The 19,687-nt window shown below is 38.9% G+C and overlaps 2 protein-coding genes across 2 annotated transcripts; both read right to left on the bottom strand.

Annotated features, from left to right (window-relative positions):
- Positions 1-746: 746 nt before the first annotated feature.
- Positions 747-8,042, bottom strand: serpine2 (serpin peptidase inhibitor, clade E (nexin, plasminogen activator inhibitor type 1), member 2). The gene is made up of 9 exons (XM_026299041.2): positions 7,844-8,042; positions 5,653-5,931; positions 5,213-5,440; positions 4,408-4,605; positions 3,302-3,500; positions 2,847-2,944; positions 1,713-1,799; positions 1,453-1,536; positions 747-1,283 (listed from the first exon to the last, which is right to left on the bottom strand). Exons 2-9 carry the CDS (start codon positions 5,912-5,914, stop codon positions 1,246-1,248), a joined length of 1,194 nt encoding a protein of 397 aa, XP_026154826.1. The 5' UTR covers positions 5,915-5,931; positions 7,844-8,042; the 3' UTR covers positions 747-1,245.
- A 2,001-nt stretch (positions 8,043-10,043) lies between these two features.
- On the bottom strand, positions 10,044-19,202 carry prss59 (serine protease 59, putative). The gene is made up of 9 exons (XM_026299047.2): positions 18,968-19,202; positions 18,582-18,763; positions 17,640-17,872; positions 16,361-16,496; positions 13,577-13,691; positions 11,998-12,199; positions 11,049-11,139; positions 10,690-10,892; positions 10,044-10,341 (listed from the first exon to the last, which is right to left on the bottom strand). Exons 1-9 carry the CDS (start codon positions 19,157-19,159, stop codon positions 10,232-10,234), a joined length of 1,464 nt encoding a protein of 487 aa, XP_026154832.1. The 5' UTR covers positions 19,160-19,202; the 3' UTR covers positions 10,044-10,231.
- Positions 19,203-19,687: the final 485 nt, after the last annotated feature.

The raw sequence follows: 19,687 nt of genomic DNA, 5'->3' as shown, positions 1-19,687 counted from the left end.
AGAGCGCCAGAGAAAACACAAAATGCACGATTCTAGAACCGAAACTAAATATTCTGGAATTGTAAAATTACAGTTCTAGAACCAGATTTGCACATCAATAGAAACGTGCAGAATAGAAAGGGTGCAGATTTGGTACCAATAATTAAAGAATCGTATGTCAAAGTCAAGATCTCAAGTCTCAGGTCTAGAACTATAACTTCACACTAAGGAATTAAAATCTAGATTCTCAACATTAACATAACATACCCGCAGGAAACAGCCATTACCAAGAAAATGCCCAATGTCCATTTCACACATGAATAATGAATTGCAGGTCACACACAGCCCCCTATTGCACACCCCATGCTAGAAATGTCATGGAATTGGACATACCAATTAGTATTAAGTGAAGCTTCACATTTTCAGGAGTACAGCAGAACAAAAAAATGCATTATTTATTTGGGTTGTTCTTTAGCTCAACACCAGTTTACGTTTAAGCCTTGTGACAGTCTGGCAACCTATCCAGGACATACAGTCGTCTGCTTCTTGTATAATTAAATTCAAGAGCCTCACTAGGGTTGGGGTGGTTTAGAAAATATATTTTCATAGCTGCTTAATAATTGAATGAAGTAAGAAGCATGATTCCAAGTTTCTTTTATGACAAACATAACTGAGAATACAAACACTGTATGACAGAATGTCACATGTAGACAAACATTCCCTTGTCAGAAATAGTGTCAGGAAAATAAGTAAGGCAAAACCAGCACTGTTATAAATATGTGTATTTATTATATCAAATATCAAGCAAGTATGATAACAGAAGGCTTCCTCAGTGAAAAAGGAAACAAACATTTTAAGGTAGCTGAAGGAGCTAACTTAGAATGTATGCCGCCATACTTACAAGTGGGTCATGGCTTGAGATGGAGAGCCTTTGAGCGAAAAGTGACATCATAAAGTGACTACCCTACCCCAGTTGAGAAAAAACACAACTGACATTCAACACTGTAAAAAATTTCAATCAATTGTATTAAAAAGTATACAAAAAGTAAAACAGCTGAAAAAATGAAGTCTTCAAAAACACTGTATAAAGAATGTTATGCAAGGCAGAAAATGGATGACATAAAAAGCAGTATTTGAAACAATATATTTCCACATTGTACAGAGGTCTACAGCAAAGTATGTGTGTTTGTATGTGTTTATCTGCACATGTGTACTGATGCGTAGCAGTGTATAAGCATTTCCTGGGCTGGCCAATGACGGCTGGGCTCAAGGGCGGTTGATCTGACCCAAAAATAGAATGGTACCTGAAGAGAAAGATGAGAAGAGCTCAGCGTGGTCAGGCACTTTCTTTCAGGAAGTCTGATACTAGTGATAAATTGCGATTCTTCAAATTGGCACGTCTCTTCCTTCTTCATGTAGGTGCAGGATTGTCAGAACTTCTATACAGCTTTAACTGCTAATAGAAAACTGTACCTGTTGGCTTATGTCTGATGAGGAAGAGGAAAGGTCTGTCCACCACAACCCAAGGCGGAGAGGACCGAGCCATCAGGACGGCAGCTAAGCAGAACAACCACACACATCACAAAAACATTTCAGTAAATAACAGCATGGATTACTGTTACAGAATTAATGCATTCTTAAGTCCAACCATTGTATAGAACATTCTCATTAAAAAAGTGACTTTTAGCTTACTGCTAAAAGTCCAAGGCAATATTTACTGAACAAATACTCACTAGTGGCAGCTGTTGCTTTGGTTCCATCTTCATCCACCACAATTTTAGCTTTCTGTAATGCCTTAGATACATGCAAACCCTCATCACCTGAGGAAACACCGAGTGTTAATTCAGGCTTTAGACACATTAGTTTATGGGTATGCCATGTCATCATTGCCGCTATTAACTTTTATCTGATATTGAGCAGCCAATGCAGTTCACATCTAACGTGATAGATATGATGGGTTTCCATGTTAGTAATTAATAGTATCAGTGAACAAACCTACATTATCTGATATTTCTGAATTTCCCCCATGGGGGGATGAATAAAGCATCTATCTATCTATCTATCTATCTATCTATCTATCTATCTATCTATCTATCATCTACTTATGATAAATGCATAAAGGCCCTAAAACACCTGTGGTTCTCCTTCATGACAGTTTTCACTTATTATCCTGATAATTACAGTTCAAATCACGGTGCAGCCAAAATTCACCTGGCTAAATTTAAAGTAGTGACTACTTTCCTGTCATTAATCTATGTTGCTGCCTTCACAATCAATACAGCCAAAAAGCATCTTTCCTTCTCACTGCACTTTAAACAGACATGAAGTGGGATTTCATGCACCTTTAGAAGAATAAATACAACAGCATCGAAGTGAGAGCTAGCACAGATAATACTAAAAGCTGAATGAGATCCAGTCATCATTAATTTTTAATCTTTTCGTGAGATGCGTCAAAATCTCATATCTTAAGGCCTAAGTTAACGACATTTTGCTTTAATTCACCTGCATGCAGATACAGTAAAATGACAATGAGTTTCACTAGAAAATGTTATTCTAAGTTGTCAAAGATTGTTTGATAACTAAGACTACAAAAGTAATAACTGGTTTCTACAGTACACCACATGATGGCAGTAGAACACTTCCTTCAGAGCTCCATTCTATCCATCAGTCAGGGAAAAGATGAAGGAAACTGCAGTGATTCAGCTTTTCACACTGAACAGTTAGCCACAGTTCATACTTCTAACTAGCCTTTAGCAGTAAACAGCAAGCAATCTTTTCAAGTTGTGCCCTGTTTTAAAATAAGCTGTGAATACTTTACAGTGGCAGTGTGTCACTTTTGGATTTGGTTTGACTCTGCGTTCACTTACTGATGAGGCTGAAGTCAGCTTTGCCCTCACTGAACATGTCTGTTATTCCCAGAGCTGAAAGGGGAGCTTCCAAATCTACCTCTGCATCAGCAGTAAACCTAAAAACAACATGGATTATGTTAATTTTTGTGGGTTTTCTCCAGGTACTCTGGTTTCCTCCCACAGTCCAAAAACATGTATGTCAGGTTGATTGGTGACTCTAAATTGCCCATAGGAGTGAGGGTGAGTGTGTGAGGTTGTTTGTCTCTATGTGGCCCTGTGATGGACTGGGGACCTGTCCAGGGTGGACCCCTGCCTTTCACCCAAAGAGAGCTGGGATAGGCTCCAGCAGATCCCTGGGACCCTGGGAGAGCTGGGATAGGCTCCAGCAGATCCCTGGGACCCTGGTTAGGACTAAGCAGGTATAGATAATGGATGGATGGATGGTTTAAGAGCATCTGTTGTGTGTGTCTTACTTGGGGATAGCCAGGTTGAATTTCCTTGTGTGCATTAGTTTTGCCCAGCTCCCTACTGTGGCTGTGCTGATGTGTGGGATAATACGAGACAGAGATGTGTCCTCTTCAGAGGGAAGAACAATCAGCATGCTGATGGCGTTGCCATGATAGGGCATCTCAATCACCTTATATTTCAGCCCATCAGGTGTGGCGGTTGTGTCTGGTATAAGAAGAGAGATACTGTAAGTACACGTGTTTGCTTATCATACATCTGGCTAAGGAAAAAAAACTTAAGGTTATGGAGCCTTCCAAAAGAGCTTTTCTCTTCATTTAAATATGTTATCAATATAGCTTGAAGGTTCAGATGGCAGCATGTGCACTGGAATACATGGGTCCTTTGACTTCTAAAAAAAAAGAAATTAGATTTTTTCACTTTTTTACATTTGGGTCCTCCTTAAGATTTAAGCGTAGTCATTTGGATGCAAGAATCCAAGCAACAGGTCACAGACACAAAACACGTAGCAGGGTACTGAAGAAAGAACACACATCTGTGGTTCTCTCATAGCATGGCCTGTGCCTAATGCTGTGCTAGTCTAGCCACACTGCGGTAACACATCTCTGACAACTCATCTAAATATAGATGGCTGACTTTTATACAATTCTATTTCACACAGGACTAAATAATATCTTACACACGTGGCATGTCCATACCTGTGGTTCCTCAGAATATTAACACAAGCTGACGTATAAAATTTTTATGGCTTGGATTGCATCATAGCTCTTATTGTATATGTCCAAACTTGTATTGGTTATGGTTCAAGCAAACCAAAACAGTTGAGTCATGCAGTGATCACTGATACAAAATACTATTGGTCCAATTTATTTCAACCACATTGAATCCAATAACACAACTATCTCTGATTGATTACAGTACAAAATATCTATACATATAATTTGATGATGACATGTAACAAAAAGTATCTTGTATTCAGTCTTTGTATGTAAACAAGTCATTCCTATTAAATAAAAATCATGAATAGTGAATTTTAGCTTGAATTAGAAATGTACAAATGGTTAGTGTCACACAGATGGTCATCAGTACAAACCTCTCACAGATCATCACTCACTTATATTGAAGACAGATAGCTGAGACATCATTGGGACTGTATGTACATTTCCATCGCCCCCTTTAAAGGGTCTCATCTTGGTGTTCTCAGGTTGGAAGCGGGACATCCATAAGCCTTTGAAGTAGATCGAGTTGACGACAACTAGACGAGTCAGAGCTGGGTCCAGCATGTCTGGTTTGATCAAGCTAGGGATGTGACCTGCATAACGTTGCAGCATGAGGATATTATTCAGTCAACAAGGTTTGATTAAAAAAACAAAAATATCTCTTTCATTTTCTTTCTAGTAGAGATAAGGATGTATTTATGCTGAATCACATCAGGACACACCAACCTATGCAACAGAAAAACTGACTCCATTCCAAAGTCGCAGGTTCATAGTTTTAATATGTGTTTGCTGTTGTTGTATGATCACAATTTAAACTAAACTTGCAATTAAGGGATTAAGCACTATGGGCTACTTTCAATTTCCATCCATCCATCATCTATACGCCCTTATTCCTAACCTCGGTCACAGGGATCTGCTGGAGCCTATCCCAGCTCTCTTTCACCAGTCCGTCACAGGCTACTTTCAACTTTCACATGCATTTAGGAAGTTGGACCAGGACCACAGTTAAATCTTTCAATAAATAATTTTGCCCATAATTCACATGCAACGAAATCTCTCTATGTTTTAGTCTCTCACGTATTAACTCATTGCTGGAATTTCAGGTTTCTGCAACAAATTTCTGCTCACATTTGTGATTCTTACCTGCCTTTTCACTGCCTGTTTATACTGTGTATACAAACATTCATTCACGATTCCCACCTTTGGTCTTTTTGTTGACCCACTGATTGATATCATTAGCTGCCACATCAGGGTTTCTGAAGTCCAAGCTCTTGGCCTCACATTGGAAGTTTTCTTTGTTGCTGGCCACAAAGGCTGCATCCATGGGGAAGCCATCCTGGCTGAATATGGCATTGGCAATCAGCACAATGTCCTGGTTGGATTTAGCTGTCAAGTTCCTGTGCAGCTTCTTCAACATCCTGTAAGGGCCTGTGCAGACCAAGTTCACTTTGAATTCTCTCACCACACATGCTTTTGAGTTTAAATGAAAAAAACTCACCTGGAGAGGCTCATTTGGTCTCAGTGACTTTAATTAATGAGAAAAAAACCTACCAAAGAATCCTGAGACACAAATACATATAAGGTTCAACGGCAGAACTCCAACTAGTGTCTTAATTTCTGCTGCCTGAAATTGCCCTTACCATTTTTCTTGTAACGGAGAGCACTGGTCATCTGCTTCCGTGTTTCTCCACTGGCTCCAAGCAGCAGCATGCCTAAGACGGATGCCACTCCATGAGGTGACAGCACCACATTTTCAAAGGGCTTGGACTGAACTACTTGCTGAAACACCTTTATGCCAAGATCTGAGCCCCTTTCACCATAGGACTGAGGATGGGATAGTACACTCTTATGGCCATAAAAGGTCACCAGGGCATAGAGGCACAACACGGAGAGGTGCTTCATTATGATCTACACAGCATCTAGTGAGAAAAAGAATGGCACACACATGTTGGATGAACCTTGAAGTGTCTCGATTTGGTTTCATTAGAGAATATTTATTTATTTATGAGCCCTGAAACCTCAACAGCTACTAATTTAAGTAAACATTCATCTACAGCCAGTAACTGTCCTTAGAATTACTTCCAAACAGTTGGATATGTCATTCATGTGACTCACTATAGCTAAACACATTAATCACATGAATCTTTGATGTCTTTTCTCAACAAATCCTTTCATCCAGTGCTACAGGGTCTGATTAACACTCACTCACACTGTCTAAATATTTAACCATCCTACTGAAACTTCTCTCTTTATTCATTTTCATTTTAGACTAAAATAACCTTTCAAGCCATTTTAGGAAAATGATTCATCCTGCTCCTTACTCAGTGAAGCAGAATGAATAGAGCCAGAATGCCTGCTAGCTTGTTTGAAGGGACACAGAACATCTATGTGAAATGTATGAATTACTGGTACATGGAATTACTGGTAATCAGGCTTTATTTTTCCAAAGAAAGTACAAACTGTGCATGTGTTTAGGTTATTGGCTAAAGCCCTCATGGTTTATTCACTGATTAGAGTTGATTAAATCTAAGATAAGAAACTTCACTAATCCCTGAAGCGAAATTCAGGATATGAGATTGTTCTCAAAACCTCTGGGAAACACAGTGAAACTGCCTCAACACCCGGTGTGTTTTAAGGTGAATAAAGCTGCATTTAGTCTTATGTCATAGTGATTTGCGATCCCAGTATGAATAATAGTGTTTCAAGGAGTTTGGCATAATATGATCGACCAGTATTGGATTTAATAAAAACTGGCAGGCAAATAATCTATAGTGTAGCTTTCTTTGATGCAAAATGTGCAGGAAACCTGACCAAATTATGAAAATTCACATTGTTGATATATTAAAAAGTAAATAAATGTATAAATTATAGCAACAGTTTTTACAGTTTATTATACTGTCAGATCTCCAAGTTAAGACCACTCACATAAAAAACATCCTTTATATTGACCAGTGTGCTTGATTTTTTTGAGTCTCTACACCAATCTGACTTCAATACACGTTAGAAAGTTAAAATAAATATTCAGAGAAGTGGAATGCTTAATCAAGACGCAATATGACACATTAAACTGTTTCAAGAGCAACTGCCAACAACTGGACTTCAGGATGGTTTTATACCTTTATACCCTCTGCCCCTGATGGGACAGCTGCATTAATCTTCCTATCAGGTTATCAGGTAATGTTCTCCAGCTCTCAGGCCCTGAAGTCTCTTTTACTCATCAGTCGCCAACCATCCTACTCCTCCCTAACATCCTGGGACAATGAGGTCGTTTAATTTCAGGTTTATTAATAGTTTCATGATCCATCACCCTGACTTGGACTATTACTAACCCACAGAACATTTCCCTTAGACTTGTTATCTCCACATCTCCCAGTCTCCTACAGTTTCCACTGTTCTGTCCCCTCATAGGTTCAAAGGTTAATCCTGGAGTTACTCCTTTTCCCAGCACCTTCATTACTCTCAGTGTAAACAACTCGTGATGACTGCATACTGTAGAGTGTATTCCTTTAAATGAGCGTCTCAACATTTCGCACTGGCAATGAATCTTGTTTTCAGTCCAACATTAACTAATCCAGTTAACCCTATAACAGCAGCTCAACCCAATACACACTAACTCTAACAGTGAGCTAGCTAATTTATCAAAAACCCACCTGACAGAAATGCTATCATTATTTGATGTTAGCTAACGTTATTTAGCTAGCTAGCTTATTTAAAAGCCTTTTCTTTTTTCAGTGCAGTATGGTGCTAAATGCTAAGGGGGGTATAATGCTTGGAAATACTGAAAATAGCGAGTTTATTGTGCATATAAACGTTAAAAACAAACGGTCCTACCTATCGCTGGGAGCCGTTAGTGTCAGGTAACGTTATCCCGCAGGCGAAACTGTGTCTCTACGTCCAAAACGAAACTCTGTCCGCAATGTCAATTAAAGAAAAAAACTCTTTATTCCCGTGAAAGAGAAACAACTTGACTGGAGAATTTATTGAACTGAACTCCGCCTTCAAACCCAACACCCGAGCATGAAGCCAGTCTCTCTGTTGGGCTCAGAGCAGAGTTTCCGGTACCCTTCCAAAATAAAATACAGTGGCCTACCCATTGGTATCCATAAAGCCCTGTGATGGACTGGTGACCTGTCCAGGGTGGACCCCTGCCTTTCACCCAAAGAGAGCTGGGATAGGCTCCAGCAGATCCCTGGGACCCTGGCTAAGGAATAAGGGGGTATAGATGATGGATGGATGGATCTTGTCCATAACACAAATATAGTTTCACATCCTTTGTAATGTATAACTTTACTTGATATTCTGATATAATTTTGTTGCTTCTCCTTCTGATGTCGATTTTCTAAGAACAGGAAAGTTTATGTCAACGTTTGTTTGTTTTGTTTTCCAGCCAACTTGATTGTAGGTTTACAACAGGAAATGGCAATCAAGGGAATGTTAAGAAACACTATTTGAGAGCAATCATCTTACTTATGTTGTGTTACACTCAATAGAAAATGACTGATGACGTTCACCAGCAAAATTAGCAGTTGGTTTCCTTTCCTTTCATTTTAAAAGTCTAATGGCCTCTTTTCTAAACATAATAAGCATAGGTAAAATATCAACATCAAACTTGTTATACCGTGTTTAAGGTGAGTGTTTGAGGCGTGTTTAATGTGATTTTATATTATATATATATATAGATTTTAAAACTATAACTGTCATGTGATAAAAAGTACACAGGTAAACTTTTGTTTAGCTTGCCTGAAATGTAGGCCCATGCTTTTGTATGCAGTAAGGTGTTGTTGGGTGGTGACACAGAAATACACACACACACACACACACACACACACGCACACACACCCTCACACACACACACACACACACACACACACACACATACAACTGAGATTCAATTACAGCCCTCCTGCTGCCAAAGAGGGGATTATGAGTAGGTGCATTACGGTTTGAATTACCAGGAATTAAGTGAGAATGCACAAGTAATTATGACAAAATCTATCACAGCAAAAAGTGGATTATGGTTTGTGCAAATAAATATATAATTTGTCATCTTGTGAAACTCCACTTTAACAGATTAGATCCACATAGCCTCTGACTCAAAACCCATGTGGAGGTTTCAAGAAGTCGATGTCACAGCATGGGACACAGAGTGAGAATGAACTCAGGACAAAGTTTAGTCAACAGTCTTTGTGGATTGTGTGTGGTTTTTGCTTAGAGTGGGGAACGTGAATGTCCATACAGAGATGGGTGTGTTGTGAAAACAAACACTGCTAATTCAAGTATGGACAGTCATTGTGTATGTCTGTTTTAAGAGTTTTAGGAAGGAGTGAAAGAACACACAGCTGTGTTCTCTAATTATGCCATGCAAGGCAACTACTGTTTTTCTTTTTCAGATTCTGCTTTAAACTATCTATGCATCTCAAGACAAGAGAGTATTGCAATATGTAGTCCAGATAACATCTGGATGAAGTTTGTGTTGTGACAAAGACGCTTTTGTAAAGGCAGTAGATGTTCTACTAGAGATATTGTCCTGCTCAGGCTGAGCAGAAAACATCTTAGGTAATCTCTTATCATCAAACAAGACAAAACCTGCGCTGCACAAGACCAGATGTGTGCATGTAAAGACACTTACTTAGAAAAACCTGTTGACAAGTTGTTGTTTTGTGCTGACTATCTGTTTAAACCTGAGTTTCAGTGTGTTATGGAACCATCAGATGTTACAGTGACAGAGGAATTTGTACAGACCTAATTTGATAAACTTATTGGTAATCCTAGTTTTGAAAGCTCCAAATTTTCCAAAGGTTGCTGTAAAGACCGTTATTCAATATGAAATGGATTTGTTAGGAGACAAATCCATTTTTGAAACAAGTCACTGATAGAAATAATGTGAAGATTTGTGGAGAAACCTCTTATTTAAAAAGTTGAATTGAACAATGGCTAAAAATGCAATATCTCCTTTAAATATATACTGTGCATGTGTATTACATGGTTTACCTCTTCTGTGTTAGCTCAGAATAAAAGAAAATATACAGTGTCAATATAAACATTTTTATTCATTCATGTAAATCACTTTAAAATAACTGAACATTGTACTTATTCATGCTTGTATCAAAGTGACAGTAAAATAAGCTGTTTCCTTATAAAGTCAACAAAAGAAGCTACCAAAAATAATATTTCTGCGTCAAATTCCTTAGGCCACTGATTGGTCTACTCATCTGTCAATCACTGCTTCAGCCACTGTTGGAGGAGTAAGAAGATGTGGTCACGGGCCAGAGCCAGCTGGGGGAGATCCTCACTCCTAGCAGGGTACATGTTGGCACAGTGGGCTGTTCCTGAACAAGAGAGACGTTTATGTATAATGGACATGGCAGGGATGGTAAAAAGTGGTAAAAAATGACTTTAACACTAGAAATATACTGAACTAAGCAGCACAACTCAACAAGCATGGTTTTGATGAAGCTTCAACACATGCTTAGGACCTACTACACTGGAATAAAGTCAAACATGTTATTTAGTTACCCAGCCAGCTTGTTATATAGTGAGAAGAGGTTACAGCTGAAAACACAGTTTGTAGATACACTCATCCTTAAGATTATGGCCTGAAATGCTTGGCTTTCAAACAGAAAGCTCATTGACTGTCTACAAGTGTGGTTGTTCGTATAATGAATATTTTTTCTCACCATTGATGAAAACTGCAGGGAGGTCAGGGGTGATGTCCAGTGTGATTCCTAAGGCATGCCAGGGGTCAATGGAGCCATTGGGGAAAACTATTCTAGAAGAGCCAATGTCATAGCTTCCATAATATTCATTGGTCTGGACAACAGCCATTGCCAGCTGCTCAGCACTGACATTGTAGAAGTCTGCACACTGTTTTACATGATATCTAGATCACAAAACACAATGCAATGCAGCATTCAATGAAACTGATTGCAAATTTAAAAAATAAAAATAATAAGACAGGGTAAAGAGGGAACGGGTAAAGGGGGAAAAGCATAATTGTGAGCCTATTAAGCAGAAAGGCAAGGTTTATTGTTCTCACACAAGAGGGAAGCCAGTGAATGGTTGGTTGGGGGAATCAGTGCTCTGGTAGAATCCAAACTCAGTGCAGGTTTGATAGACCCACTGTCTCTCTGACAACACACAAAAACAGACATTTTAAACCAGCATATTCATTTGGTTCATACAAACTAAATCTACAAAACAGGACAGGCGACACTAACAGTTTATTTAATATGGCTTTACTCCCAAAAAAAAATTCACTGTCAGATTTCAGCTCCAATTAAAAGAGGAAAGAGTACAGTACAAAACCCAAAATGGAGATGTTTATTCAGATGCATTCTAGTGGCTTTTAAAAATCACTTCAGTGAGCCCCCTCCAGGCCCCTACTTGTGAAATTAAAGCTGAAAACTAGTCAGTTTCCACTGTAAAATGTTGATGTATATAGGCCTTGGATGCTTTAAACTTTGATTTAAAAAGAAGAAGCAAAAAGAGGAGAACATTATTTAAGGATATTCACATGATTCCAGACATTATGAAGTTGTAAAGTGACAGAATGACATTTTTTGGTGCACATTGTTTGGCAGATACTGTCTAATCTAATTATATTTAAGTTAGTAATAACCTACATTTCACAAAAAGCCTTCCAGCAGCACCCAAAATTGGTTTCTTACATTACAATAACATCCGCGAACACAGTATAACAATTCAACCCATAGCCTGTCTTGTGGCTGTGGTGGAAAAATAGGGGTTTCTGTGTCTACTGTAGTTGATTACTGGTGGGTGACAGTGGAAAATTTCAAAGACATTAGATTGTCTGTGTTTTCCTCTGTCACAAGAGCAAAAACACACTACCAGAAAACCCAGCCACAAAATGGACCCAAAAATACAAGCAATGTAAAAACAGATGTTTTGCAAAGTTATTAAGACAAGAACCAACTAAAATAACCTTAGTTATACAAGCAAGAAGCCACTCTCCACAGCATGCTCACCTCCCCCTGCTGCTGGGCCTTCCCAGGATGTGTTAGTCATGTCTCTGAGGTAGGTACTGAAGCTGGCATCCAGGCATTTCATTGAGAAGGTGTCCATCATGAGGTGCGCCACAGCAGCATAGCGGGCATATGGCTCTCCCAGTGATGCGTCACCCATCACACTGCATAGCACTTTGATGGTGATGTTGGTACCTGTCGCTCCCTACATTTAATGAGCAGCAACAAGTCAAAAAAAGTATGAATGAACTTTTTAATTTTTTTTACTACCTTCTCATATGTCAGTTTGAAGCATATTCATGACAAACATCTGGATCTCCATTTTCCATTTTCCATTCACAATTTATGAATGCTTTCCATGACTACAACACAATGACATGAATAAGACAGGGTGGGTTTTGATAAGCATAAAAATACGCTGCATCAGAAATGGTATCATGCACAATCTTATATAATGAAATTGCCTAAAAGCACTAATTATATAATGCATAATATAATCATCCAGTAACAAGACTGAACACTCATTCAGAAGTTACCAGAAAATATGTTTGAAATCTTTTTGGCAGTTTGGCAACACTGACATCACTTTAATGCACAGTGCTCCTCATATCTACAATTCCATGTGTGAAAGTGGAGGTGTTAGCACTTGCAGTACACATTGTACCATTATATAATGTTCTTCTGTATTTTATAAAGAACCCCATTGATAACCCCTCAACTGTGAAGCCACTGACTCTTCTGATTGGGTTACATCCTCCTAGTTCTTACCCAGATTCCTCAGTGGTATCTAAAACCTGGTAGTTTGCTTTATACCCAGTCTTTTGTGTCAGAGAGGCAGCTGTTGGCTGGATTTGTCTGTTAGTGTTGTGGACCCAGTGGCCCACCACTCTTCTCAGTTCTTTTATGAGTCTCTTTAGCTTGGGGCGACAGGAAACCAGAGAGACCAAAGAGTCTTTTGTTACTTTTCACATCAGCTTATTGGTAACCGGACTCACGTCTCCTCGAGGCACCAGGAGGACAGAAAGGGATGAAAAAAAGGGGAAAGGAAAAGAGGGGTAACTGCTAAGAAAGAGTGCAGAGAAAAAAAACATAAAATGGGGCAAATGTACAGTAACAGATGATATGAAAAGAAAAAGGACAGGGATATTGTAAGTGTGATTAGTATATTACCAAAATGGGAACTTCTTTGAGAGAACTTAAATATTTTCCAAAAGTTTGGTACTAGCCCAGCTCAATTGAATTGAGGCTGTAGAATTGTATTACATTTTTTATGATGTGAAGTGTGATACACAGTTTAAGATTCAATCTTCTTTTAACTCCTGAAGGATGAAACTGCTTTGGATACAACTACCTTTTGTCCCCCATTAGTTAACCAGGAATATATTCAACAATAAACTCCAGAGATAATATATGTCAAAGTCTGTTTAAAGGTGTTGAGAAGCATTTCTGCATATGTGAAAAAAGCTGGATAAAACACTGTGTCTTCAGAGGGTAGAATGCTACTGATGAATCGAGTCAGTTGTGTGTGACTACAAAAATCTGAAAACGACTGGTGCGTGATGGTATGTATCTACTCTCTCACCTCAAACCCCCTGTTGTCTTCATTGTACTGGACCACATCCATGAAGGTGCCAGCTAACGTTTCCAAAAAGTAGGCAGAGTCCATCTCTGTCTGGATCTGTAGTTTGGAACACAAGCTTGAGAGGGAAATAACAAAAGAAGAAGGAGGACAGAGACAGATGACAATGGGAAGAAAGTTAGACAAGAACATGTTTTGGCAATAACACAGTGCATCTTGACACATTTTTCATTTCTTGTGTACTTAGGTAAGAACTCCAACTCACTGAAAGTACACACACCACTCTTAGGAAAAATGTAGAGCTTGTTCCTATCTGTGATAACCAGCTATAGCAGACAAAACAGTTACAGTTCTTCACAGCAGTGGCTGGTGAAGTTGTGTTAACAGCTTTTCATGAAGCTGTTTTTTCCACAAGCATTTGGGACATGAATAGAAAATTCCACTTCTTAGTGGAATAGCTATTCATTCAATAATACACACATACTGATTAGGGTCATCTGTCACTTTTATAGTAATGAAGGGCAACATCAAGGTAGAAATGTTTTTTTATATTTTCCAAAGAGCTTATATAAATGTTGAAAAACTTACATGTGTTTGTGATAAAGTTTGAGGTAGTAAAATTACAGCTTCCTTAATTAAGCATCTGTTTGTTGTCTGCACTGGTAAATTTAGGTAATATGCTATAGGAATGAAATGCTTATTCAGAAAGAACTCATCTGTATATGTGAGCCTGTGTGCAGTGAACAATGCTTCCTTCATGATGAAATTGTGACGCAAGTCCTGCATTCTCTGAGACATTGCGGTTTGGAAGCTGGACAAGCCACCAAACCACCTGTGTGACCTCTGTGTGTTTCAGCCTGCATGAGCACATGTCTACATCTATGGCCTGCATCATCTGCAAGCTAAAATAAAATATTTCCAATGTGGTCAGGGAAGTGCAGACATAAAGGCAAGGCTTTAGCATGTCTCCATGACATTATTAGTTCTGTAAGACTAACCACATTTTAACAAAACAACTTAAGCCCGCTTGTTCATCATGTGGGCTGACGTTACAGTCACTATAACAACCTAAAATAAAAAAAAACAATAAAAGAAAAGGGAACGAGAGTAATGCAAAAAGGGAATGAGAAACTGTTATATCATATTGGCTGACGTCTAGGCCAGCAGCCTTTTAAAAGTTATTCCCCCAAATTATAAAAGTTAAAAGGCATACAAGACAATTCATTACTAAAACTGTCACATGGTGGTATGTTTTGGCCTTATTACAGCTGGCCATGTTAGCAAACAATTCAATATTCAGGTTTCCAGCCACTAGAAGCATGCAAATCCAATATCATTGCTTATTTTAGATCAGGTTTGGAATTCATCAGCTCCTAAGGAGAATATCTGTGTCTTTAGCAGCTAAATGCTAAAATGCTACTGTTCTCCAGCTAGTTGCTAACTTCATTTGATTGCAATTTGATGCTGGACAGGTAATGTCAGTCTATCAGTGAAGTTATGCTGAAAATAGTTGCTTGGCCCAGCAGAAACCAAAATAAACTGGGGTAAATTTCGCAGCCAGAAAAACAAATGATCTAAATTAGCTAAAAAAATGACTGTCCAGCTGAGGGAGGCTGTAGCTTGGGATGATAATTCTCTATGGGTATGTCATTACTTGTCACTCATAAATCCTCCTGCTGTATTACAAAGACTGAAGCACAGAGCATGTCCAACCCCAAACTCTAGCCGAAAAGGCTTTAGGGACCCTCACAAACCTCTAACAGGACCTGACTCTAACCATAACTTGAGACAGCCCTCCTGCCCTTTGAACCTCACATAGCTCAAAACATCACTACAATGCTTTTCACACACACATCACTGCTCACAGTGTAAAATGAGCAAGTATAAAGGAATAGTCTGACATTTTGGGAAACATACTCATTCTCCAGTGAAGACACAGTTAGGTGGGAATATCAATGCCACTCATATGTTTGCATGCTAAATGTGAAGTTAGGAACCAGAAGGCAATTAGCTTAGCTTAGCATAGCATAAGAATAGCTAATATTATCATTGTGGAGCTTACAGGCAGCCAACAGAGACTATGAAAAAAAGCCTGGTATTCACATGGATACAAACAGTTCTGTTATTGAATGGAATAATTGACATCTAATTCCAGAGGTGCTGGTGGCTCCCAGCATTTAGATCTCTATGCTAACTAGCTGCTAGCAGTATCCAGAAAAGTTACAGGCTGAGATAAAAAAAAAAAAAAAACTGAATATGAAATGTACAATGCAGCAGCACCATGATACAGTGGTTGGCGCTGTATCCTCAGATGTTCTGGGTTCAAAACCTGGTTGAACTCCTTTCTTGAGTGTCTCTATGCGTCAGCCCTGAGATAGTCTGGCATACCCTGGGCAGCCCAGTGCCAGCTGGGATTGGCTCCAGTCCCGTGTGACCCTGGATTTACTAGTGATAAGCGGTGGATTATTGTGGAGGAAATGTGGAATTTTAGTTTTTACAAATGCAGTTTGAAGTTTGGTAATAATTTTCCAATTCAGGGATGTGTCGGTTACACTATTACCATGAAATACATCATATATTGCAGTATAATTTGTTATCATGTCAAATTCCCATCTCCATCTTACACTAGCTGACTTGGGATAAATTATTATGACCTTTTATCTGGTTGGACTTAGATTTTAATATGTGAAAGAGATCTTGTAATCCCATATTTTGGGATGATGTACAAATGTTACAGGAAGTAACAGGATAATGCAGGAATTATTGCAAAGAGTAAATATGGTGTACTTGAAGTCTTTTGTGAGGTTGTCGTAGGTCTTGGGGTCCTTCAGGCGTTCTAGAAGGGTATCTGAAGCCTTTTTCACCAGTAGTGGGCACTCTGCATTTTCTGATGCCAGTGAACGCCACACAACTTCCAAATACTCTGATGAAACAAAAAGTCAGAGGGAGGAGTGGACACTTATATAAAATATAAAACCTATAAAATGATACACAATAATACACAAAACCCAGTTAAGCAGACAGGACTATTTTGAGGCACCACAGGAGCAGCAACTCATCTTCAAAAAAGCATGTGAATCATCTTTTATTCAAGTGCTTGGGAAAGTATTTATTTCCAAAGGTATCAGTGAGGTTGGAAGTGAAATGAAGAGTGACTTTCACAGTTTATGAAACTCTAAAAGCAGGCTCTCAGGGGACAAAGTCTTCCATTCCAAAATAGTGGACCATTTTCACCTAAAATGAAAGCCAGGATCAATGGTAATAATGCTGACAAAGTGCACTGTTGTTTTGGGAAAGAACTTTGTGGTGCCACAGGGTTGACGGAAAAACAAGATACCCAATGTCAGCAAACTGTGTGTTTTGTCTCAGATATCTTCCCAACGTCAACAAGAATATGTCCCAAGTGTGTGCAATAGTGTCTTTAAGACAGCAGGAGTGTGTAGGTGGAACAGCTGAATTTCAGCTCTGCCCTTGACTCCAGCCTACAACCTTTTGGAGGAAAACAATAGGCTCTGTGAAACACAACACAGATACAGAATGAACCCTTCTTTATCTGTGATTTGTCTGGGACTCTTATACCCACTACACTGAACAAAACAGAAAATCTGTTGTAGTGCAATTTAAAACTTCACGTGTTTACCAAAGGTGTTGATTCTGAGCATGCTGTAGGGAAATCCAGACAAAATTAATTCCAGAGATGGCACTTCTCTCTAGTGCTTTGTTTGTGTCCTCACTTTTCAGTTGCACTGCAACTTGTTTTGTCTCTTTTGTTTTCTTATTTAAATTCATTTTCTTGTTGCCTATAAAGCACATTGGGAGCTGCTCTACTGGATTCATATTCCTTGTGCGCCAAACATTCTTGGTCAATAAATAATAATTCAGATTTTTAAATTAGTGTGGTTTAGTGCTGAATTTATTTGTGAAATAAGTAATATTTTATTTGATGTTTTCAGTTTGTTTCCTGTACCGTGTTGCAATCAAACTTAAGTTCCTCAATTCTGAAAAGAGTTTGACCATCTTGAAGTGAAATGAAGGGCAAAGTCAGTAAGTGTGAGTATGTGTATACCTGGAAAGTTGACTGTGGCATGAACAGGTGCACTTGTAGCCACTGAAGCATGGACCAGGTGAGGATACTTCAGTCTGAACCAAGCAGCGAGAGAGCCCGGGTACGACCCACCAAATGCCACCCATTTCCTGTTGCTCAGACCTCGGTCCTCGGCTATCACAGTGCGAAAGTGAGCCAGGTCAGCTAACGCCTGTCGACTGCTGAGGAAACGTAGGTTATCTGTGCTGAGATCACTGGAATGGAAGACAAGAAGACAAAAGCTCAAGTTATATAGTAGCCTGAGTTAAAAATCATCATCCATTCTATACAGTCCTACACGAGCTAAGTTCAGGACTGTCTTTTCTGATACACAGCTGCCATCTAATGGTACAGCAGCATCAATAGCATCAACAAACTGCACTTGAATCTGGTGGGCTGATGCTTTTTGTGCAGCTGTGCTGTACAAACATGATGAGTGCTGTTTGCCACGGGATATCCTATAAAGTCATACTCACTGAGTCAACTTTATAATAAGATTGACTAAGAGCCACTTTTACTGCTCTGTCTTTCATTGTAGCAGACTGAAACCTATTTTAAGACCATTTTCAGCTTCCAAACATAACTCAATTATTATACTTGAGCATTTGGTTTATTTTAGCTTACACTAACTCCACACAAACAAAAAATGAAGGAATCAATGCAACTTAGATGAATGATGAATTAAGAATGAATTGCTCTTTGCTGGTGTTCACTTTAGTTCAGAATACACAGAGATCATTTAAGGCTTTTTAGTTCTGTTGGGTTTTAAACATGATTATCAAAATTCTACTGTCTACACATAAACACTATATTAACCTGCCACAGGAAAAGTAGTCCCAGGTTTGTATAAAGTGCCCTAAAGAAGCTTGGGCAGAATCCACCCTCATACAAGAGAATAAATGAAATCAGCAAGGTAAAACATACGCTGTTGGGTGACTCTTTCCATAGAAGCGATGTTCCAGCATGAAGCAGAGTGCTCCCAGTTTCTCGGCATAGGAGAGCCAGGTACCATACTGCATCCATGCTGGATTTGCTGGACCCTCCCCTCCTATCATCAGAAACACTGGACCACCTGGCTTGTAGAAGGCTTCATTTAAAAAGTACCTCTGAGTGGAAATAAGAAGAAAGTGTTACTTAGACTGGGAAATCAATAATTACACGGTCTAGTAGGTTTGTGTCCACACACATAGAGACATTTAGGTTGACTGACTACATAAATTCTTTCACATCTTACATTAAACCCATATATGATCACTCTGGTGTTGATTGGTAAAACCACATTTCAAACACACTTTTTCAAACACACTTACTTGCTTCCACACTCTCCTATCTGCACCATTGAAGTGATCCAATTTCTGAGTGAACCACAGCTCATCAAAAGCAGCTCTGTGCGTGACATCCTGCACATGATTAAACCTCCCAAAGCTCTTATAGTACCCCTCTCCAAAGGTAAGGAGCGAAATCCATAAAACCGAGAGGACTTTCCACATTTGAGAAGACATGATTTTACAAACAAGGAAACAAGGACATGTGATTAAGTTCAATCTGGTCATATGACAAGTTCTTGTGCTACTTTAAATGACACACAAAGTGTGGGAAATATGAGTTTCCTCATTAATGTGCAGTTCACACGTATGCAGAGGTGTGAAGTAACTAAGTACGAGTACTTTGTTACTGTACTTAAGTAGATTTTTCAGGTATGTGTACATACATATTTATTTTTCTGACGACTTTTTACTTTTAATCCCTACATTTCAACACAAATATCTCTACTTTCTACTCCTTACAATATCAAAACAGGCTCGTTACCTTTTCAGTCTCTGTGGATGATGACACAACGTAAAAGACGTAACTAATTAGGGAGAGAAATGTACAGGTGTTCACAAGTTATGATACAGACTAACTTGCAGTGCGAGATGGAGGAAGAAATGGATCCAGGTAGTGTTGTCGATGATGCAGCAGATTCAGAAAAGCAAGACATTCCCCAGCCATGGCTGTTTTTAAAATAACTGTTCAAGAATGATTAAAGG

This window comes from Mastacembelus armatus, chromosome 13, assembly GCF_900324485.2.
Source record: "Mastacembelus armatus chromosome 13, fMasArm1.2, whole genome shotgun sequence".
Classification (NCBI taxonomy): domain Eukaryota; kingdom Metazoa; phylum Chordata; class Actinopteri; order Synbranchiformes; family Mastacembelidae; genus Mastacembelus; species Mastacembelus armatus.
Note: the sequence above shows the minus strand (reverse complement) of the source record. Positions and strands in the feature narration are given on the sequence as shown.

Bases quoted from the DNA above. Each gene is read 5' to 3' on its own strand.
- serpine2 (XM_026299041.2), bottom strand. From the start codon at position 5,914: ATGAAGCACCTCTCCGTGTTGTGCCTCTATGCCCTGGTGACCTTTTAT. The intron at 1,537-1,712 runs GTGAGTATTTGT...TGTTCTGCTTAG, and splicing joins CAAAGCAACAGCTGCCACTA to CTGCCGTCCTGATGGCTCGG. The intron at 1,284-1,452 runs GTACAGTTTTCT...CTTTCTCTTCAG, and splicing joins CATCAGACATAAGCCAACAG to GTACCATTCTATTTTTGGGT.
- prss59 (XM_026299047.2), bottom strand. From the start codon at position 19,159: ATGTCTTCTCAAATGTGGAAAGTCCTCTCGGTTTTATGGATTTCGCTC. The intron at 13,692-16,360 runs GTACACCATATT...TTCCCTCTCAAG, and splicing joins AACCTCACAAAAGACTTCAA to CTTGTGTTCCAAACTACAGA. The intron at 11,140-11,997 runs GTGAGCATGCTG...GTGTGTTGTCAG, and splicing joins AGGCCCAGCAGCAGGGGGAG to AGAGACAGTGGGTCTATCAA.